Source organism: Bombus pyrosoma, linkage group LG8 (genome assembly GCF_014825855.1).
Source record: "Bombus pyrosoma isolate SC7728 linkage group LG8, ASM1482585v1, whole genome shotgun sequence".
NCBI classification, from domain to species: domain Eukaryota; kingdom Metazoa; phylum Arthropoda; class Insecta; order Hymenoptera; family Apidae; genus Bombus; species Bombus pyrosoma.
In genome coordinates, this window is record NC_057777.1 from 9,727,289 (window position 1) to 9,748,972 (window position 21,684).

At 35.9% G+C, this 21,684-nt stretch overlaps 5 protein-coding genes and 1 pseudogene across 12 annotated transcripts in view; 3 read left to right on the forward strand and 3 right to left on the reverse strand.

The window, feature by feature from the left end:
- LOC122570025 (RNA-binding protein Musashi homolog 2-like) overlaps positions 1 to 8,448 on the reverse strand; it is a 123,747-nt gene extending 115,299 nt beyond the window's left edge. The window contains 1 exon segment of the mRNA XM_043731828.1: positions 8,174 to 8,448. The gene's annotated coding sequence lies outside the window, so the exon portion shown is untranslated.
- A 137-nt stretch (positions 8,449 to 8,585) lies between these two features.
- LOC122570029 (proteasome subunit alpha type-2) lies at positions 8,586 to 9,906 on the reverse strand. Its single transcript, XM_043731840.1, has 3 exons — positions 9,785 to 9,906; positions 9,095 to 9,427; positions 8,586 to 9,024 (listed from the first exon to the last, which is right to left on the reverse strand). Exons 1-3 carry the CDS (start codon positions 9,823 to 9,825, stop codon positions 8,694 to 8,696), a joined length of 705 nt encoding a protein of 234 aa, XP_043587775.1. The 5' UTR covers positions 9,826 to 9,906; the 3' UTR covers positions 8,586 to 8,693.
- Positions 9,907 to 10,029: 123 nt separating this feature from the next.
- On the forward strand, positions 10,030 to 11,819 carry LOC122570034. The gene is made up of 4 exons (XM_043731847.1): positions 10,030 to 10,527; positions 10,607 to 10,894; positions 10,969 to 11,178; positions 11,275 to 11,819. The coding sequence occupies exons 1-4, from the start codon at positions 10,410 to 10,412 to the stop codon at positions 11,553 to 11,555; spliced, it is 897 nt and encodes a 298-aa protein (XP_043587782.1). The 5' UTR covers positions 10,030 to 10,409; the 3' UTR covers positions 11,556 to 11,819.
- A 159-nt stretch (positions 11,820 to 11,978) lies between these two features.
- Positions 11,979 to 15,165, forward strand: LOC122570026 (retinol dehydrogenase 14). 4 transcript variants are annotated; one of them, XM_043731829.1, is made up of 5 exons: positions 11,979 to 12,241; positions 13,164 to 13,431; positions 14,177 to 14,416; positions 14,486 to 14,868; positions 14,959 to 15,165. In XM_043731829.1, exons 1-5 carry the CDS (start codon positions 12,152 to 12,154, stop codon positions 15,061 to 15,063), a joined length of 1,086 nt encoding a protein of 361 aa, XP_043587764.1. In that variant the 5' UTR covers positions 11,979 to 12,151; the 3' UTR covers positions 15,064 to 15,165. The 4 variants fall into 4 exon arrangements, with proteins under 4 accessions (XP_043587764.1, XP_043587768.1, XP_043587765.1 ...); XM_043731833.1 differs by lacking the exon at positions 11,979 to 12,241 and adding an exon at positions 12,256 to 12,399 and having other exon boundaries at positions 13,266 to 13,431; XM_043731830.1 differs by lacking the exon at positions 11,979 to 12,241 and adding an exon at positions 12,262 to 12,397.
- A 136-nt stretch (positions 15,166 to 15,301) lies between these two features.
- Positions 15,302 to 18,259, reverse strand: LOC122570033. 5 transcript variants are annotated; one of them, XR_006317646.1, is made up of 5 exons: positions 18,019 to 18,259; positions 16,190 to 16,361; positions 15,911 to 16,101; positions 15,755 to 15,829; positions 15,302 to 15,694 (listed from the first exon to the last, which is right to left on the reverse strand). XR_006317646.1 is itself a non-coding variant. In XM_043731846.1 (3 exons), exons 1-3 carry the CDS (start codon positions 18,082 to 18,084, stop codon positions 15,965 to 15,967), a joined length of 375 nt encoding a protein of 124 aa, XP_043587781.1. In that variant the 5' UTR covers positions 18,085 to 18,259; the 3' UTR covers positions 15,302 to 15,964. The 5 variants fall into 5 exon arrangements, 1 of the variants encoding a protein (XP_043587781.1); XR_006317645.1 differs by having other exon boundaries at positions 15,302 to 15,829; XR_006317647.1 differs by lacking the exon at positions 18,019 to 18,259 and adding an exon at positions 17,715 to 17,801 and having other exon boundaries at positions 15,302 to 15,829.
- Positions 17,980 to 21,410, forward strand: LOC122570020 (annotated as a pseudogene).
- Positions 21,411 to 21,684: the final 274 nt, after the last annotated feature.

Genomic DNA, 21,684 nt, shown 5'->3' on the forward strand with positions numbered 1-21,684 from the left:
CGAGAATCGTTAGAACGTACCCTACCCCGACGTACGAATATTTGTATAAATTTATTTGAGAAAAAAATAATTTGCTTGGAAGTGGATGGTCCTAATTATCAAGCGATTTATCGTCTTCAAATGATTACAGGATGAAACATAAAACGCAAGGAGAATAACGGAGGTGAAACTAAACTCACGAGAAGGAGCTGCAGTTACTTTAGATACGCGTAGATGAACAGAATTCTGCTCGAGCACCTTGTCGGGTGCTGCGGTGTACCAGCGAGGCAACCCGCATTGTCTTCGCCTCGAATCTCCATTGTTTTATCCGAGCTTGAAGTTCCTTTCCTGACGCAAGCCTGAATCCAGATATCCGTTGTCTAGGAACCGCCTGGCCGTCGTATTCGTCATGTCGAATAGGTAAGATCATCCTTAGCGTGATGTAAATTTTCTTATATGTATGAATAGGATCTCGAATCGTTGTTTCGTATACGCGAAAATAAATCAGACAGAAGTTGAAAAGTTTGAGATAAAGACAGAAATTCACCTACTTAGCGGATAGAATGGAAACGGAATGGACAATCAACGGAAAATTATATGTCAAATAGTAAGTCGTGTGATTCGACTAAAGTCGGCAAGATTCTGTGGTTCAAAATACGACCAGAATTATGCATATTTAATGAGTTTTCAAACTCGATTTTCTCGAAAACGAAACCTCCGATGTTTATAGTCGAAGGAAATAATTAATTCGTTGAACGAGGGATGAAGCGTAAGCGTGACGTTGCGCGTAAAGTAAAATCTACGTCGACGTGTATGGTGCGAACGAACATTTCGGTTGCATTAAAGGTTCGAAAGCATTCAAAGAGCGATCTCGTGGTAGCTAGAGTAAAGCTGACGAGTGGTAACCGGTGGTTGAAACGACATCTCAAGTTACCGAAGGGTTCGACTTACCATCGTCGATCTTTCACCCCGCGGCATCGAGAGGGCGGCTCGCAATGAACTCGGCTTTAGACGATAAAATAGCAAACTAATCGCTGCTACGCGACTATGTTACAATATGTGCGGAAAGGAGATAATGGACTGATACCACAGGATGCGCAGGACTAACCGCAACCTAGCATCCCGTGTACAACCCGAGACAAACTCGTCTATCACCAGCATCTACCGGTAAAATCAATCCACTCCAAATATTCCCATATTTTCCAGTTATATTAATAAGCAATTTTTCTTTTTTCACCTGAAACGTAGCCAAGATTATAGAAATTGTCGCGCGTATAAAGAATCTTCTCCGTCTTTGGAAACCCCATACCTCGTAGAATACACGCATTAAAAGATAATTTTGCTTGTATGGGAATACGAAATTTGTTCGCCTCTAATTCGAAACGTAACGAAAAAAGTTACAGCGATTTGCTGAAAGCTCAAATTGCCTTGCGAAATATCTTTTCTATCCTGTAAAGCTGTACACATCATGCAATACGCCCGTTAAAAGCCGGGCTAGAGTAAACTTTTCTCGCAGGAAAATGTGCATTCTGTTTACGAGCCACAATTAAAAGCCGCAAGCAGCTTTCCGCCGGATCCTTTTTTAACAAATTACGCCCGCGACAATATTTACATGGGAAAGTAATAACCACGAGCAACCGTCTCGCTGCGCTACCTTTTAATAAATTTATCAACCGCCGTAACTTTTTCGATGAACGCGCCAAGTGTCGTAACTCAGTTTCCACGTTGTTCCCAACTTTCCGAGTGTTGCTGCATTTTGCGTTACAAATAACGCGGATACCGCGCATACATTCTTATTTCAGAACAAGCCTTATCCTTTCGAAACTTTAGGCAATATGTAGAAGCATGAAAATAACCGTCGGCGTTTTGTACACGCGTTTATTAACAAAATAATTGCAGGGGCCATTGTTTGTCTGTTGCGTTATTCTCTGAAAAACAAGAAGTCAAACGAGCGATTCGAGAAACCTCGTAACACTTGCGTCTAGTTTTCGTTCGGCCGAAATCAAATGCAGGTTATACCAGTTTGTAGCAGTAAATTGCGTTTTAGCAAATGAAACAGCAGACAACATCTTAGTTTCGGCTAAACACGCTCGAGAATCATATTTTCATAATCTAAGCGTCGAAGTTGGAAAATGTCCGATGTTTACAGGTTCACGAACGAATTACCGATTCGTTGTTGGCGATTTCCCGGAGAAATCGTAGGCCTTAGGCGCTTTAAACGGGGATCTGGCGAGCTTTTGCAAAAACAAGTATTCCTATATCTCAAAACTTTGGCAATAGTCCTCTCCCGTGTTGGTTGAATCGTTCTCCCCTGTCGAAATCCAGAGCTGTTCCTACCCATTCGTTCGTATATGAGCGCCGGGAACACATACTCGAGCGAACGATGTGTTGTTTGAGAACTTTCCAGCGAAACTGCTATAATTCAGGGGCGGACGGCGTGCAGTTAAAAGCACGACTTTTTCTCGTCATTTACATCCAACGCGAGTCGAATAATCGACCACGACTCTTACGAATGTGATTGAAACTGCCCTACTCTTTTGAAAAATATAGCTATAGCAAGGGAATTCGTAGAAAATTCGAAATTGCTGCGCGCGAGAGCGATAGTTATGGAAATATTGTTGAATAATGGAGCAAAGTCAAGACAAAAATAAACCAGTAGACGTGATTCAAGCGCGACAATGGAGTTACGGAATAATTACGATCCGAGGAACGCGAGTCTCAAAATACCGAGCAATTTTTCTCCGTAATTAAGAAAAGTTCCTTTCCTCGATGGCGAATGGCTAATGCATTTTTTAAGTAAAAGAGAAGCAACGAAGACTCGTAGGTTGAAATGCAATGATTAACTTGGTAAATTTGAAAAGATTCTTTAAGATCGTTGTTACTCGTTTCTTTTCCATTATTCGCAATCTGGGAAATCAATGGAATTCCACAGAGCTTCCGAAATTCCTGTTTCTCAATTAAAACGGCACATTCTCGAAAATAGCTTGGCGCGTGCTGGTGATTATTGAGGTGGTATGAAATAACGTTCGAGCGACGATAGTATTGATTGCACGTCGGTTACCGTATGGTTTCAGTATTAGTGACTACGTTGCACTAGCAAACTCGTCTAAATGTGAGCGAAGAAATTTCATTCTTCGCTCTATCTAAAACCTGCGTGCTCATTTCCGTGTAACTCTGTTCGATAATTTAAATAACTCGTAGCACTTATCCGTGGAAAAATATGAAAATTAGAAAAATATTTTCACCGTCATCGCGGAAAGTTTCAGATACACAGAATTCCCAAGATATTGGACACAAAAGGATGGAACGCGCGCCGCAAAACGTCAGAAGCTATTGGTTGGCAGGAAATAAATCAGTATGACGAACTAGGGCGAGAGGGAAGGAGAGGGTAAGGCAACCCCATAATTTGACATCAGCCGTGTTCCGTCAGTAACTCCGGCTTAATTACATTCCACGATGTTCGCCGCTCATTGTATTCTTGGACGAAGTTATGTTTCCCAGGACAAAGACGAAGACACCTGGAACGTTAAAACGAATTCCCTGGTAACGCGAGTGATCTGCATCGCGCTCATACAGCGAAAATTAGTTCGATTTCGTATACGCAACCACTCATGCCCACACAGTGATACACCAAAGTATTGCAACACTTGCGGCCAACTTCTATGAATCTATCGTGCCGCTTACTCGAAATATTTTCAAACAGTATTAACATTTCGTCGTACTTTTCTTTTCTACGTCTCTTAGATTCATTCCAAGTGTATTTCACACGTTCGCAATAATTTGGAAATGTGCAAATACTTATGGACGCTAGTGTACCTGTTTCTATGGTACCTGTCCACCAGACGATGAACAAAAGTTCATCAGGAGAACTTTTTTTTTATCGATAACAAGTCCAATCATTGGTCTGCACGAACTCGGTGTTCCTACGGCGGACAAACTAGAAGGGAACAGAGCTAGCAAGCAAGGTGAACGTGTGCGAGCAAAACCGCTAGAGCTAGAAAAATGGCGCGAGAAGATAGATCGGGCAACGATCTAATTTTATCCGTGGACTGAGAGGGAGGGCACGGTCTCCCACACAGTGAAAAGGGAAAACGAGCTTCTGCAGGGCGGCTTGTGCAGGCCGGGATGAAAAAAGCTGTTCATCGGAGCTTGCGACGACGGGAAACCGAAGCGATCGACGTCATCCGGGGCTTGTCAGCTCCTGGAAGCTTTGATCGCTCGGCCGAATGCCGTTTCTCGTCAAACAGAGACAAAGACATCTCGGCTAGCTGCGCTTGCAACGAAGAAGGACACGTTCTGCCTATTATATTTTACTCGCACGAGCTACGTCGAAAATATATGGACCATCGGTTTACCGGCGATCCAATGAAACGTTCCAAGAATCGTGCCCTGTTTGTTACATGTCGGGCCATTTTGGTTTCTGTGCACCGTAGTTTTGGTTTCCTGTCGACCACATTGAACTAGGTTTCAATTAAATAGAGAATAGATATTCTGCGAGCAATTTTGTCGATGACTAGATTAGTCCATTAAGAATCAGGCAACGAAAGAACGCGTAAAAAATGCGTTAAATCAGACCTGCGATTCTTAAGGGAAAATGCTGTCTAACCTTGAAGAAGTATCGTAGGAATCTTTTATCATTTTCTCTGTGTGTATTCGCCATCTATCTTCAGCGTCGGTGAAGCTTCGAAACGTGGAAAGTAGACACATCCGAGAAGAAGCGAGATGCCGGCGAAAATGTCTGACTAAATTGCTTGTCTCGCGTTCTTCCTCTTTCCTTCCGTCCTTCCTTCCTTCCTTCCTTCCTACCTACCTTTCTCGCTAGAAAAAACCTACAGGATGCGACAGATGGCTCTCCGTGACACTGCAACTTTTTTGCAGGAATAAATGATTAAGAACGCAAAGACAGGAGGGGACAAGATTGAGTCGATGAATCGAGAACTTTGTTGCTATTCTTCCATAGTACATTCGCTTGAAAAAATTTCGAGTGTTTAATTGGTAAAAGAGATTCGAAGCTGTTCGTATCATAGGATTATATAGTAATTGGTGATTGATTTTCAACAACCACTTCAGTCAATCATCGATGACGAATTCTCTATTTATGTGGCCTAATATTCCACTTTGCGTCTTGGACAACGTTACGAGAGTCCGAGTGTCGAACACGTGTGGATAACAGCCTCCTATTTGTACGTTTATTCGATATCGGTAGTCACTGCAATGCAGACAACGTGTCAAATAAACAGCGAATACCTAATATCGCCAGCTATAACCGTAACGAGAGGAGTTGGAATGATCGTTATCGAACTAACCGCGCGATTATTTAAACCGTAGCTTCTCGGACACGAACACCACTGACATAGTTTAAGAACTTGTTCCAATAGATCGGTGTACATTATACATATAGCATAGCTCTAAGTATAGAGATATATAAGTACGTGGTCTTATAGCTTTGGATACCTACTAACGTCCGTGGAAAAAGGGGACGATGGCAAAGTTCATTTACTCGTCGACGAAAATCCTTTCGCTTCACTGACTCGTGACTCGTTAATGTACGTGGCGAGAAAAATGAACGTTTCTCGTGGTTTTAATTAAACATTAATCAACTGATATTACATAGTAAAATAATAAACGAAACTTTTAGCGCGTGAAAGCAACATATAATTATTATTTTATTCGTATTTCAACGAGCTGGATTCAAGTACTTAATGTTTGATAAATTTGGTATTTTATAAATTTGATAAAATGTGATATTTAAACGGAGATTAATTCTAACAATTTCGTATCGAGAATTTTCAAGTTTCAGAACGTAATATTTCAGATTATAAATTCAGAATATACATTTTTTACAAACGCAGGGTGAAGCGCTGAAAAACGACGTTTTGCAAAAATATAGTTAATAAATATACTCAAACTACGTTACGTTCGTCAGAATCCAACTTTCAAAATTATCCAATGAACTAATCGGTATGTCGATTATGCGGAATGTTACAAAAGAACAAATGCGGACACGATCGAATCGGTATTATGCTACCGTCCGCAAAAGTGTCAACGCTCGTTACGTTTTTCGTGCAAGCGAATCGCGTCTTGCATACCTAACGCGCAATTAACCAGCGTGTAATTTCACTCTCATATTGTTTGTCTCGCGCGTAAAGTCCAACTGGCTGACCTCTGATAAAGAAGGAATGAAAGAGAGGGAGTAAAAGGATAAAAAAAATGCCCGTAATTAGACCCTAGTACGGTTCAAACTGTCGCGACAGATGTCCCCAACTTTCGGGAGCAAAAGTCCGAAAAGCATTAAACACAACTTCTATATATATATGTTACTTAGAAGGAATTTCATTCTCAGCCAATTTTTATTAGAATAAAAGAAGGTCGTGGAACAAACGTCTAGAATAAAAAGGAAAGAAACTGTAGAATAAAAAAAGATTCATTCTACTAAACGACTTTTTTTCTATCTCTACTTCCCTCTCCAATATTTCTGGCATCCTGTATCTTGCAGCATGAAACTAAATAAATGATGATTTTAAAAAATATTTCTAAAAAATACATGATTGAATTAAAATTCTGACAATTTTTATTTGCGTCATTACAGTCTTATTCCCCCGTATGGCGAGCAACAATCAGCGACTGTGTTAAACGAAGATGGTGGAAGCGACGGTCGATCTGAAGGTGTCGGATCTCGAAGACACTCAGATCGAAGAGGCAGAAGACAGAAAGGAAAGAAGTGGCGACATCAAGAGACCAATAGACCGAGACAAAAGCCGAAGAATACAGAATGGAAAGAGGGAGAACTCGATGGCTTTTTAGAATTTTTAATAAGCGACATCGGCACGCTTGCGATTCTCCGCAAAAGCGGAAATGTAAATTCAGCGTTTTCGCCAGCTGGAAGGGAAGAACTGACTGGCCTCTTGTAATGCCGACATTAAAATTGCAAACCATGCAACCAGCACAGCCAAGCCTTCGTCTTCGCGAGACTGTGTGTCTCTCTTTAGCCATCTCTTTCACCCTCGCAATTCCCTCTCTTACTTTGGACGGGCATGATTGTCCGCGGAAATCTTCAAGTACCAACGTGGAAACACTGTTCGAGCAGCAGTAAATGAAAGCCGGCGTTACTCGTGGAAACGCGTCTGCGGATGCGTCATATTAAAGTCTGGTATTGTTCGTTTCGAATACAGACGACGCTTGGAAAAGTGAGTTAGTAAAAAAAAGAGAGGGTATAGGAGCGAGACAAGGATAGGTAGAAACCGAGGGATGATCGGGGATTAGCCGGGATTCGTGATTTCAAATTATTATAGGTCCGCGGTCTGTCCTCTGGAAAACGCGAATTTGCGAACTCATAAACTGGCGTAATATTCTGTTAAAATAAAAATAGACATAAATATCGAGAATCCATGATAGTTCATTCCAATGTTCACTGACCTAATGAGTTTTTACATTTTTTTATGCTTCTTTCTAGGTTTGCGTAATTAAAGATAAATGAAATACGATAAAAAGAAATCTATTAATACAATTCGTCATCTTAGTAATATAAATTTAAAGAAGAATAAAGAAGCGATATTGATTAACTCCACAAATTGAAAAGTAAAGAAACGAATTTCGAATTTTTCAAGTATTTGGAATATATATCATTTTCTTGTGGTAAATAAAGTCATGGAAATAGATAATTTGTTTCCTTAAAAAATTCAATACTAATCACGTATTCAAGTAATGAAATGGAGAAACTTACAAAGAGTGGAGTTTAACAGTTCGGTTTCTAAGAGGCTCGTACGTATTATGTATACTGCTCGCCTCTAAGAAATTAGGTGTTAGATCTGACGAGAACATTACACGTAAATAATTTCAACATATTATTGCGACCTTTACAAAGAACGAGTACGCATAAGTAAATAATAAATAATATTTTCACGACCGATCGTGACTAATGGCTGACATAAACAAACAACCGGCAACGCGACGAACACGCGATTCGATAAACGACCGTTATCGATAGTTACTAATAATTTTGCATTTTCGATAGATACGATCTTTTATCGAATGCGAAGATTAACAAGTGTAAAAGTAAAGCTCTGATCGGAATATATATTCGATATCGAAAACAAGTACATACAATACTCCTGTAATCGCAATGAAGCAAGTCTGCGAGTGGCAAGATGAGCATCACGAAACGCACTTTAATTGCAATGAAATGCGAGCTTACCTAGGCACATCCGTTGATAAATAGCCCGATGAGGCCGTCACGTGTTCTGCTCGATTTTTTGACAACACTAAATACCACCGAAAACTGACAGCACTACGCAACAACACACGAAACAAACCAACCGGCCGGCCGCGCACCGACTACGAAAACTCGTTCACATTCGCGCACGATCGCGCCCAACCAACATGGATGCTCGTGGCGCGCTCTATCAGAGAAATATTATATTTTCCTCATATAATTCAAAAATCGAATCTAACGAACGAGTTCTGTGCAACATATTATCTTAATTGGCCACAAATTTTATACCTTTAAAATTATTTTAATAATCTTCTTCTAATGAATACCCAATAAAGCAAAAATATATCGACCTTTCGGAAATAAAAAAAGAACTTTTCCACATACACGTCACAAATAAAGGATTAATAACTTTATTTTCAATAAAACATTTCATTATAAGAATCTAGTTTATTCGCCTTAGATCGTGTGAAGATTACTGTAATAACGTAATATAAGGAATTAGTTAAGGAATATTGGCAAGGTAATCCTTGACATTGGAAGGTTCCAATCTTCTGAAACCATTTGCATCACAAATACCAACTTCTATATTATCAGCAGTCATCTGCCCTTCGAATCCTTCCTTCAAAGTTAAAATCGCAGTATGAACAGCATCATCCAGTTCCAAACTTCTGCTATATCTCTTCTCGAGGAATACTTTTCCATTTACAAAGTTTTTGCCCATTGCTGTAGCCTTCCACGCAAAGAATGCACCAGAAGGATCGCATTGGTATAAACATGGCTTCCCGTTATCCCAGCCACAAATTAGCAAAGAGACTCCAAAGGGTCTGACTCCTCTATAGTTTTGCAATATATTAGTTGTATTGAATGTTCAATAAATTAAAAAATTATGTAAATGATATTTACCCAGACTGTGTGTATTCTTGCATGAGCGTGGCAACTCTTTGCACCAATTGCGCAGTAGGTATCGGTTCTTGATAAATGAGCTGATACTGCTGTGCAATTTTACGTGCTTGTTTTACTAATAATCTGTAATCTGGACCCATCCCACTGTAGACCATACCAATATGTTTCGTAATCATTTCTACCTTCTGCACGCTGTGTTCATCGTACAATATTGATTTGTGTTTGTTTTCTGTAGCAAGAACAACTCCATTTGATGCTCTGATACCAACACTAGCCGCTCCAGCAGCAACTGCAGCTAAAGCATATTCTATCTGCACCAATTTTCCAGACGGGCTGTGTAACAAAGTATATTGTGAGATATTTACATTTTGAAACTTATTCTATATAGATATTTGACGAGTCATTATATACTCCATTGAAATCAATTTGTTTTCAATAAGAGAATAGATCGAGTAATATTAATTTTTATAACTAGCCTTAGATAAATAAAAGTATATGAAAAAATTTGCTTTCTTGTTAATATATATTCAATAATAAATCCTGTAAACTGATAAATGTATTTCATTTGTAGGTTAGGTTAATGAGTACTTTTACTAATTTATTAAACCATAGGAAGTGGATGATATTAATTATGAAGTTGAATTTATTCGTTGAAGTCAAAGAATTCTTATAAGAAATAACAACATTTACCTGAAAGTTGTTAACGAGAAGCTATATCGTTCCGAAGCCATGACAATTACTTTGCAACAATACAGGTTACTAAATACAGTGAAACTTTCGATGTAAGGTTTGGCAACATGCAAGAACGAAGAACAACTGGGATTTTTATACTAGGGATATTTTGTGTTGCTATATAAATTTGTGGTTATACTTTTAAATCAAAATTTCTGTACCTTTTTTTTACATCTATCTGCTATTATCTACTTACTATCTATTAAATTCTGCCATTATGTATCAAAATCTTGGAAATCTTGCATTTCCTCGAGACAATCCGTGAAGAATCCTTTTATCGATGCGAAGTATGTGTTTGATTAAAAGAATGATCAAAAAATGATTCTATATAGTAGGATCCAACTTCAAATAAAAGGAAGATGTCAATTTTATGACGATTTTTAACTAAATATTTCGAACGAATACCATCAAAAAATAAGATTTATCGTACTGATAAATTCTTCTACGACCTATATCAATGTATAGTGCAAAATTTTGCACATTGTAGAAAAAATATTTTCGATACAACCTTGTATCTCTTCCATTGCGTTTATTAAATTAATTTCAGAATATAGTAACACAAATATCTATCATACATACAGAAATGGCCGAAGAAAATAAGAAGGATACCAAAAATCAAGTAGAAGAATTGTACGCATGGATCTCTAAGATTCCACTTTCAAAATCAACAAAGAATTTATCTAGAGACCTTTCGGATGCTGGTAGTTATAGCACGAAACAATTATTCCGATATTCATTTAGCTTCTTGTAATTAAAATAATTAGGAAACCTGTTCCTTAGTAATAATAGCGGAAATCCTTAAAATGTATTACCCTCGCTATGTTGACCTCCATAATTACGTACCAGCCAACAGTTTAACTACGAAGATAGAAAATTGGAAAGTGTTAAATCGAAAAGTACTAAATAAAATTGATATGAAATTAACTAAAAATGTTATTAATCAGTTAGCAAACTGTCATCCTGGAGCTGCTGAAAATATGTTATTAGAAATAAGAAAGAAAATTATAAAAGATGGAATTGAGCCCAGGAATCTTCAGAACCTACCACAAAATGACTCTATCGAAGAAGGTAATACAAACATTAGATACATATTGATAGGAATTTAATCATAATGTTTCCAAAGCGTATGATACTTTTTTTAGGCAATAATATAAAAGTTACGGCAAAGTTATCAAAGAAATCAATGTCAAGTCCTACTAGTCACCCAATTTTGAAGGCTCTTGATTGTAAGAGATCAATATTTACACGCGCCAGAGAAATGTTCTACTTTATATTGGAATGGCTCATAAGTTGGTTATACACCTGGAATTACTTTCAAAATATAAAGTTTCAATTAGAGAATCAAAATTCGTGTAAGTTGTATGTATACCTACCAAAATTAAAAGATGGTAATATATAGACGAATTCCTCTGCAAAAGAATTTCCACATATTTTTCTACCTGTTAAAGTGAAAGAAGATGCCGAGGCGTCTAGAACACGAAGAACATCGGAGAATATCAACGAAGAAGACGCTGTTCCTCGTCACGTATACGCGCAATTAAGACGAAAAATCCGGAAGATCGACGATATTATCTGCACCCTAAATCACAAGCTTGCGTACCTTGAGAGCACGATAAAGCTGAAAGACCTGCGAATATCCAACTTAACGTCGGAAATCATAGACAACACTGTGGAATCCAAGCAATTTGCAAAAAACCAAATAAACGATGCACAAACTTCGATCGCATAATGTTCAGAAAAAAGTAAAAATAGAGAAACAGTGCCAATGATACTAAATAAATACAATTACCATAGAACTAATTAGGATATTTGTCGCTTTATTTTTTTTTAAAGATGATATACATTAATTCTCCACGTATGATATAGATATATTAGTTACAATCATAAAATTTTTATGTACCTCTACGTTCACATAACTTCAACGAAACGTTTAGTGATAATTTCTTTGTATAATAATACTCGTTTCGTATACTCCTAATTGTGTATAATCGCTCTAATTAATATTCACTACGTCATAAATATGAATTTTAAATGTTCAAATACATGCAAGAGTTTTTTACGTTATAACGAATATTAATGAGACGACACACTATGCTAACGTTTAGACGATCATCAGTGTGAAACGATCGATATTGGAGGGAAGTGGCACTTAAATAAAAATAGAAAACACTTTGTACTATAATGTTTCACTCGACGCGAAGTTTTTATCTTTGAAAATCGTCATAGTGATCTGAAAAGGCGATAAAACAAAAACGCATGCTATTTGATTACATTCGACATTGTAAAGGTAAAGAGAAACACACTTGACATGGACTAACTACGTGAATGCGTATACATATATATTCAAGACGCTTAGGATTGAAAAATGTAACGAGCTCCTTTTCAAAACGAGGCTACGAGAAACTTGACATTAAGGTTTGTAAAAGCCACTCTCTCATCACTGTTCTCTACGAAGAGAGAGTGGGGTAATGCTTGGTGCAGGGTCACGTATCGCAATGTCAGTACAGAGGCAACACTTCACCAGAAACGGCGACTCTTGAGCCAGTCTGAATGAAAATTTGGTAGCGACTGGTGTGAGTATAATTCAACGTTAAATTAACAGAATTTTTCTGCCGGCTTTTTGTGCTCACTGCTTGACACTTTTCACGCTGTTCTTTTGAAATTCGTCTACCGTTCTCATTCGACTGTAATCACATTAATATATTCTATTGTTTCATTTATTGCAAGTAAAATAGCTTTCTACGCCTGTATATGAATACAAATTGCAAAATTGATTACTCCATTTAATAATTTTCATGAAACTATATATAAATTTCATAATTTTGTACAGAATAGTTTACATATAATTGGAAAGTATGTAAGTATGAAGAAAATGTTTTATCGCATATACATACGTTACCGTAACAAGATATGCACAGGTGCACAAGTTTCACGAAACGAAATTCTAATATTAGGATACTGCATTCTAAAAAGAGTAGCTATTTTACACGTTACTTTACAACTTATTCTTTGAAGTAAAACGTCATACTGTTAGTGTCTTTAATCGTTCGCGTTCATGGTCGTCAACTTTTTACTAGCTGCATATATCGTAAAAGAGTAAAATTTCCGGTTTTCAAGTCTAAACATGTGTATATGGGAAGAAAATTTTGTTTTTCATAATTTGTTAAGTCCATCGAGATCTGAAAATTGTATAAAGCCTCCAGATCCTAATTGAATTAACACACGTTCTATAACTATGTAAATTGTCTATGTGAATTTACTCCGCAATATTCTTTCTTTATTACATTTCAATAAAAGTTATCATAATATACTGGCAATTTATATACTATCCATTTAGCTCATGTTAGCAAAAATGCTACAGTGCACGACGTGTTATCTGGCTGCAGCTGCATTGCTCGCTGTATTTTTGTTCTTTTCGGCGGTCTACTTTTTCATTCAGTACACGTTCGGAGTCTGCAAGAGTAAGAACAGAATGGATGGAAAAACTGTGATAATCACTGGATGCACATCCGGCATTGGAAAAGAAACTGCAAAAGATATCGCGAAAAGAGGAGCGAGATTGATCATGGCCTGTCGAAATATGGAGTCAGCGAACAAAGTAAAAGGTTCATCTTAAACCTTACTTTTATTATAATAGAATTAAATCACCATCATTGTTCAAATTCTATTGCGTTTTAAATAAACAGAAGGTCCTTAGGATTTGTTAAAGATGAGGTAATATAATCAATTACAAATGTATTCCAATTAAGTAAGACGATTATGTCTATACTATAAATAGACATTAAATCTTTGAAATCATTTGTATTGCTAATTGTAACTTGGCTAGCGCTTAACTAAAAAATTCTGTAAAAAACTATTTAGAGGAGAAACGATATATTAATATGATACTGATAGATAATTTTAAGTTGTTAATATAATTATAAGCAGACTTCCACAGCTATTGCAACAACCTTTGAAACTAAATAACTTTTTTAAAATTGGATCAACGACCTGGGTTTTTTGAGAAATTAAAAGGATTAGTTTATCAAATGACGTACAAAAAAGATTTTGAAAAATTGTAATTGCTCGCAAAAAAAAAGGAAGAAAAAGAAAGGAATTTTTCAACTTTTTTATCTGGGCTCGTAATAAAAATTTAAATAACACATATTGAACATTCGTATCAGTTATATATACGCTGAAAATTTTATCGATATCAGTTTATATAGAAATAAGCCACAGGCATCGAAATTTTCAGCACGTATACAGCATGTATATGAACATGTATGTTGGAAGTCGCTATATATTTAAAGAACCAAACCTTCTTGTTTCATATGTTTTTTTATTTCACAATTCAAATTTGTTATTTCATAGAGGAATTAATAAAGGAATCAGGCAACGAGAACATCGTTGCTCGAAAGTTAAACTTGTCGTCACTGACTTCGGTAAGAGAATTTGCGCAGCAAATAAACCGTGAAGAGTCTAGGTTGGATGTATTAATTCATAACGCAGGAACTGCAGACTTATTCCACAAAAAAGTGACGGAAGACGGTCTGGAAATGACTATGGGAACAAATCACTATGGTCCATTCTTACTTACACATCTTTTGATCGGTACGACAAATTCTTTTTTAACGATTTCCTTCTTCATACTAAGATACTACTTGTAGAATTATTTTGCAGACTTACTAAAACGATCGAAACCAAGTCGAATAATCGTCGTTGCATCGGGACTGTATTACTTAGCGAGATTAAATTTAAACAATGTAAATCCAACGACGACCTTGCCTGGCTATTTGTACTATGTTTCCAAATATGCAAACATCGTTTTTACACTAGAATTAGCACGACGTCTTGAAGGTTCTGGCGTGACAGCCAATTGTCTTCATCCTGGTCTAATAAGCACTGGAATCTGGAAAAGTGTTCCGCCTCCAGTTTCTTGGGGATTAAATTTTTTGCTGAACACATTTTCCAAAACAACCGAACAGGGTGCGCAAACAACGATACATCTTGCAGTGTCCAGCGAAGTTAGTGGAATTTCTGGCAAATATTTTTCGGATTGTCGTGTAAGCAAAACTTTCCACAATTTTTTGTTTACAAATAGCATTTCTTAAATAACGATAATATTGTTTACTGCTACATATCATTAATTTTAGGAAACCGAACTTCCTCAAGGGATAAAGAATCCATCTCAAGGTAAAAAGTTTTGGGAACTGAGCGAAACCATGGTGAAACTTCAACCATCAGATCCAAAGATATAAAAGTTCACATAAACATATTTTATTAATCTATGTAAAAAATGTATGTAATCTATTTTAAAAGCTGCAAATTTTCTGTAATTAAAAGGCTTCTAATTCGTTAAACTTTTTGTATGACTATTTTATGTATATTCGTATTTAATTATCCCGCAAAGTGATAATCGAGAAATAGTAATACGTTTATCATATTTCATTTACATATTCTAATTTGATTTAGAAAAATAATAACCATTGATGTTGCACTTGCGTAATATTCTATTGAAAATACTTAATATAAAATTAGCAATCACAGAAATAGGTTCTTATTTATGTGTTTAATGTTTCATCGCATTTGAGACTTAGTGTGCAGGGAACAATCTTTCCCATTCTCCCATTCTTTCAGGAAAGAACTCAATTTTGATCGATGGATAAAGATTCAGCTCCAGAAAATTGCTATGCTCGGATACCAATCTACCCCATCCTACATTCCTGAGTTGACCATCGTGCTTGCGGATCGGTTCGCCATTCATAACAAAGTTCGATCATATGCTGGTAGAAATTTCCACCATAGGAATCTCTGGTGCGTCGCTGTTGAAGTACGGAAAGCGGCTCTTTATGAAGAAAAGATACTGCAGATCGTCATGATGACATACACCTGAAGGACACGTAAACACGTAAAATATGGTCCTTGGAAAGCAAATTTATAAAAGTATACCGGGAATTTCGAATACGTTGCGAATAACTTGATTATTCGATACATAGGAAATTTAGTTATAGCATCATCATATGTCTGAAAAAGATTTGATATTTTGTTTATGATTTCAATGGAAAACAAATTACAATTAGAGCACGAAGAGAATTTGATACGTACGTCACCGAGCTTTCTGTAGCTAGCCGAGCTAAGTGGCTGATCGTTGAAATAGAATTATCGTAATTCCCTATTGACGTAATTCGATCGCGATGTATTACGATCGTACATAAATATGATCGGAGCGAGAGTATTCCAATTATCGTTCAACTCAGGGTACACAGAATTACTTCCTAATGTGGCATTTTCATACACTGCACAATTCAGTAAAACAATTGGATATACTCAATTTTCATATCTTTATAATATATTTATGCAAAATATCTCAATTCGAATACTCACAAGCAGCTATACCGCTAAATTCGACTTCCATAACTCCCATCATTAAAGGAACTTGATAGTAACTCCCTTGGTTTATCGCGTCGGACGGCTGTTCAGACAGGAACCTTTCGACACCAGGAACTGCCGGTTCCACAGCTGGTGACCAGAGCACAATAGGATTTCCACGCCAATCCTGTTAAAAATATAATATCACTTGATATTTCCAACAGACTAAGAAACATAAGATTGTGTCCAGGGAGAAAGCTGAAAGAGAAAAATTGTTGCACAAGAGTAAAAAAGAAATGAAAGGTGCTATGCGTGAAATACGGAGAGACTTAACGAAACTACAAATAAAACAACAGATTAAGAGCGATGGAGAACGTTAAGCGCAAGGTGCAAGAAATCTTTGGCGAAGCTTCAGTGCAACAGAGTGAATTAGAGAAATTAAAACGGAAGAAGTAATAGTAATAGAATAAACCGCGCATTCAGGAGTCCGTGTATATTATCTTTCTTAGACAATATTGGTATTTTGAATGATTATGTGCGATTTTATCAACGATGACCTCGGATATAACGGATCGTGATCACTATATTAGCGTTTTTTATGATTCTTATAATTTCATTAACTGTAATAAATGTAAATAAACATTTTCGTAATAAGTAAATCTTTCAACCCATTTCGTTTGTAAAAACAATACTGTAATTGTATCATACGGAGACAATTCTTTATGGAAAAATCTAGCAGGAAACACAGAATAAAATTCTCATGTGCGAGGCTTAGTTTTCAAGAAAGACGAGTTCGAATATTTGTCGAGTGTACTTGAATTTGGCTAATTACCGAGTGGAATAGACAGTCAGAAGAAGGTTATTCTGCATGCGAAAATGAATTAAAAGTGTGATATAAAATTTGTCAATTAGTTTTTCCGCTTAATTTTCAAGAAAATAGAATTCGAACGCGTTTAATTAAGAATTATCCTCGTGTACACGTGTGATAGATTTGCAAATTTATTTTTCTCGAAAATAAACTGTCTTGTAAATAAATTTTATTCTACATTTTCGATTTATTTTCACATGTAGAATAATCTGATTATTTACTTCTACCTAGTCTGGAATTAGCAATATTCAAAGAAATTTTATGTACGTATTTCTATGACTCGAAAGATATTAACAATTCCGTGAGAATGATGTCTTGATTTCTGATTCCTGATAGTTCCAAATTGAAGTATACGTATACACGTGAGCAGCGGTAACACGTTTAGTCCTGAAAAGAATCTTATTGAATAAAATCTTCGACAACATTGTTATTGAATAACGACGCCTTATTTTAATTTGCAATATCACAAACAGACCGTATTCTGATTTTATAGCTTTACGATCATTGGATAATGTAATACATCTTTTTTTCAATAAGATAGATTATGAATTCAATATTGTACTTTATATTTCTAGAAGTATATGATTTATAACATTAAAAAATATACGCTTTATTTAAAAAACGATGTTAATTATGATCCATATATATTTCGCAATAATATGTGTTACGTCCTGTGACCCGAACGTATGTTCTAATCCATCCTTCGGTCAAGATGCTCAACAGCTGTTTCGACATATTTGCACGGACTCACAATAATCCCAAGGAATCGTTAATTGCCGCGTTTAAAATTCTCTTTACGAGGATCAAGTTTATGGCCGTCCTAAGATTTAGCGTTCTTCACTTTATTGTCGAGATCCTTCACAAATTTATAGAATATATTCATCAGGTCGAAAATCTTCTTGGGGTTATTGTTCATCACTGTTCAGCACGGGAAAAGCGGGCATTCCGTTGTACGATACTCGAAGACCGCTTCTACCTGCGAGCGACAGTTGGTAGGGGGCAGGCAGAACCCATCGCTAGTTTTCCTTCTTGACATCATCATCACCGATCCTCACTTCCAATCAACTTTACGGTAAGAACATAACTTCTCTTCGGTCGTAACATTCACAAACGCTTAATTTAAACGCACATTTAAAAGTTGTTGGAAATAAATCGTGATATTTAAACTGTGAAAATCATTGAAACAATCCCTATTATTTTAACTGAAATAGGTTATCGGCTGATTCGTGGCGTCGATCATCGTATCAAGACAACATCTTGTGACTCTCGTTGGCGAGATACACAGCGAACACGTTTCTCCGGGATAACGGTCGAACAATAAGTTATTACGAAACGATAATTATAATACAAAATTAAATTAAAATATTTGGGAGATACATATGTTAAGGGCAGGAAAGAAAAATGGTTAAAGCAAAGAAGATGTTATTATCAGAAGTTTCCCAACGAAAACGTAATGAACAAAAGAAGAAATCCTCGAACCCGTTTGAAGTGCATGTAAATAGAAACAAACAAAATGTATTGGGTAGAAAGAGCAAGACGGATGAAAGTCTCCCAGGTGTATCTTGTGCAAAAGCAATTAAGAAGCGAAAAGAGACGCTTCTTCAGGAGTACAAATTAAAAAACAAGGATAATTTGTTTTTAGATAGGCGCATAGGTGAAAGAAATTCGTGCCTGAACAAAGAAGATAAAGCCTTGGCTAAATTTGCCATAGAACGTATGAGAGCTTATAAAAAAAGAATATTTATAATTTGAATGACGACGAAGTATTAACGCATAGAGGTCAGACATTAGAGGAAATTGAAAAATTTGATGACCCGAGAAGCGAAGATGACTATAGCGATGATGAAAGTGGAGCCGGCAAACTGGATAATAACTTTGTTAGTGAAGTTCACTTTGGTGGTGGTATTTTGTCTAAATCAAAGTCTGGAGAGTCTAGGAAAGACCTGATAGATCAACTTATAGTGGAATCAAAGAAATGCGAAGCTGAGAAGCAGAAAATTTGTGAGGAAGCTATAAGTTTAACGGAGAAACTTGATTCTGAGTGGAGGGATCTCCTTCCAATTGTTTCAGCTACTAATAAGAATGTTGAAGAAAGAACTACCGAGACAAAGGCTGATGATTACGATATTGCAGTACGTAAGTTGAGGTTTGGGGCTAAAGGTATACCGTCGGATAAATTAAGATCTAAAGAAGAGATTGTAAAAGAAGAAAAGGAGAAATTGGAAGCTTTAGAAGCAGATCGGCTGGCAAGAATGAAAGGACTTGTAAATAATATAAGTAATGAGATTAAACATAAATGTTGATGCTAGAATGTATAAATGACCAAGTTCCAGCAGATGATGATAGAGAAAATTCAATTAAAGATGCAAAAGCAAGTTAAAATAATGAAGAGACTATAAATATCTAAGGAGATAAACAATTAAATACTACTGCAATGAATGACCTTATTAAGGAAGAAAGGAAGATAGAGAGAAAGAATTCTGTCAAAAAGGAATTAGCTGAAAGTCGTAACAGTAAAATTTCAGGATCTGATTGTTCTGAAGAAGATAACTTATCGGAAGGAGTCAGGACTTTGCAGCCAGAAAGAAAAAGAATTAAACAAAAGCAATATGATAAATGGTTCAAAAGAAAAATCAAAAACTAGTGTTTTGAAATTGGATGGTGAGAGTAGCAAACAAGAAATTGAAGATGGTTTTTTAAAAATGAAAAATGTCATGGAGAGTGCAAGGGAGGAATTACCTTACACGTATAAAGTTCTAGAAACTTTTGAGGAGTTACAAGAATTTTTGCAAGATTATGATGCTGATTACCAGTCAAATATTGTAGATAGTATAATTAAGTGTAATCATTGGTCACCGAATAACATAAATAAAGAAAAGTTATCAAATTTATTTTTGTTTTTGTTACAACATGTAAATGATCATGTTATAGGAAATGATGTTGAAAGTACAGTTAAAGGTTTCCAAATTATTGACAGGTAATATATAACTTTCTAATAAAATTTATTTACTTGTATTATATCTATATTATATTACACATATTTATTTCAGATTGTCTTCTTCCTTATATGATCTTGCTCATCTGAATCCACGGAATGGCAAATCTTTTATACAAGAAATAATCAATGAAAAGCACCACGACTCTGAGAAAAATAAGAAGAATTACACTGGCCTAGATACAGTATGTTCAACGTATAATTATATTAAAAATATATTTTCAACAGTATTAATTATAATCTTCTAATAAACATCTTTTCCTTTCAGCTTATTTTCTTCAAATTGGTTTCTTTGATATTTCCAACGTCTGATTTCAGACATCCTGTAACTACCGCCCGTGCAATATTTATGTCTGAAATACTATTTAGATGTCATATTAAAAATGAAATAGATATTTCAAACGATCTTTTTATACCTACTCTTATATCAGATTCGTATATTCTATACAGATATGATGGTAAGAAACATAAGACTGTGTCCAGGGAAAAAGCTGAAAGAGAAAAATTGTTGCACAACAATAAAAAAGAAATGAAAGGTGCTATGCGTGAAATACGGAGAGACTTAACGAAACTACAAATAAAACAACAGATTAAGAGCGATGGAGAACGTTAAGCGCAAGGTGCAAGAAATCTTTGGCGAAGCTTCAGTGCAACAGAGTGAATTAGAGAAATTAAAACGGAAGAAGTAATAATAATGGAATAAACCGCGCATTCAGGAGTCCGTGTATATTATCTTTCTTAGACAATATTGGTATTTTGAATGATTTTGTGCGATTGTATCAACGATGACCTTGGATATAACGGATCGTGATCACTATATTAGCATTTTTTATGATTCTTATAATTTTATTACAAAAATAAGTGTTCATTAATATCATGTCTGATGTTTATTCGTCTCGCGTGTTGAGGAAAGTAATGCGGATTGATATGCTCTACGTTCAAGACAACGCCAATTAAAATACAATTTTTTGAAACGCTGATTCGTTTTGTTCATCATCGTTGTGACAAATCACACGAATAATGTGCTTAATATTGTCGATCTAATGAACTATGCAAGATACTAATACATCGACAGAGGATAAGGAAGGAAGTAACACATTACAGCAAGTAGTATCAGCAACGGTTGAACCATTCCAGTTATGTGGCCTCATCCCATATACATATCTGAAACTTAACAGAGATTAAGGAAACGCCTCCTTTTTACTTACCATGCAGATTCAATGATACATACTAAAGTATCATGTACATTATAACCTTATTACAGTTTGTTACAAATCGCTGTAATAAATGAGTTAATCTCGGTATCGTCGGAGAAACTGTAGCTATGTAGTATGTTATTTCTTCCAAGAATAATAAAGTTGACTATCACTGAGCATGAAGTGAAATTATTACTGAATAGAGTGCAAAGATAAGTTACAGACACTTTGCTATAATGCAAAAGTATACGAGCGTCTTAGTACGCTATTATGGCTGTATCATCTCAATAATTTTTATGAACGATAACACAAGAATTCTATAATAGTGGATTAATGGAGAATTTATTACACGAGTTATCTAATATGAATAAGTAAATCTTATTCAATATAAATCAACGTCGTGTGGAATGTAATTGCCATATTACTTTTATGTTTCGCATGTTTCATTCTT

Bases quoted from the DNA above. Each gene is read 5' to 3' on its own strand.
- LOC122570034 (XM_043731847.1), top strand. From the start codon at position 10,410: ATGGCCGAAGAAAATAAGAAGGATACCAAAAATCAAGTAGAAGAATTG. The intron at 10,528-10,606 runs GTAGTTATAGCA...CCTGTTCCTTAG, and splicing joins TAGAGACCTTTCGGATGCTG to TAATAATAGCGGAAATCCTT. The intron at 11,179-11,274 runs GTAAGTTGTATG...TACCTGTTAAAG, and splicing joins ATTAGAGAATCAAAATTCGT to TGAAAGAAGATGCCGAGGCG.
- LOC122570029 (XM_043731840.1), bottom strand. From the start codon at position 9,825: ATGGCTTCGGAACGATATAGCTTCTCGTTAACAACTTTCAG. The intron at 9,428-9,784 runs GTAAATGTTGTT...TTTGTTACACAG, and splicing joins TTCTCGTTAACAACTTTCAG to CCCGTCTGGAAAATTGGTGC. The intron at 9,025-9,094 runs GTAAATATCATT...GCAAAACTATAG, and splicing joins CAAGAATACACACAGTCTGG to AGGAGTCAGACCCTTTGGAG.
- LOC122570026 (XM_043731829.1), top strand. From the start codon at position 12,152: ATGCGTATACATATATATTCAAGACGCTTAGGATTGAAAAATGTAACG. The intron at 12,242-13,163 runs GTTTGTAAAAGC...CTATCCATTTAG, and splicing joins ACGAGAAACTTGACATTAAG to CTCATGTTAGCAAAAATGCT. The intron at 14,417-14,485 runs GTACGACAAATT...ATTATTTTGCAG, and splicing joins ACTTACACATCTTTTGATCG to ACTTACTAAAACGATCGAAA.
- LOC122570033 (XM_043731846.1), bottom strand. From the start codon at position 18,084: ATGATGATGTCAAGAAGGAAAACTAGCGATGGGTTCTGCCTGCCCCCT. The intron at 16,362-18,018 runs GTAGAAGCGGTC...TATTTTTAACAG, and splicing joins CTACCAACTGTCGCTCGCAG to GATTGGCGTGGAAATCCTAT. The intron at 16,102-16,189 runs GTGAGTATTCGA...TGAATTGTGCAG, and splicing joins ATTTAGCGGTATAGCTGCTT to TGTATGAAAATGCCACATTA.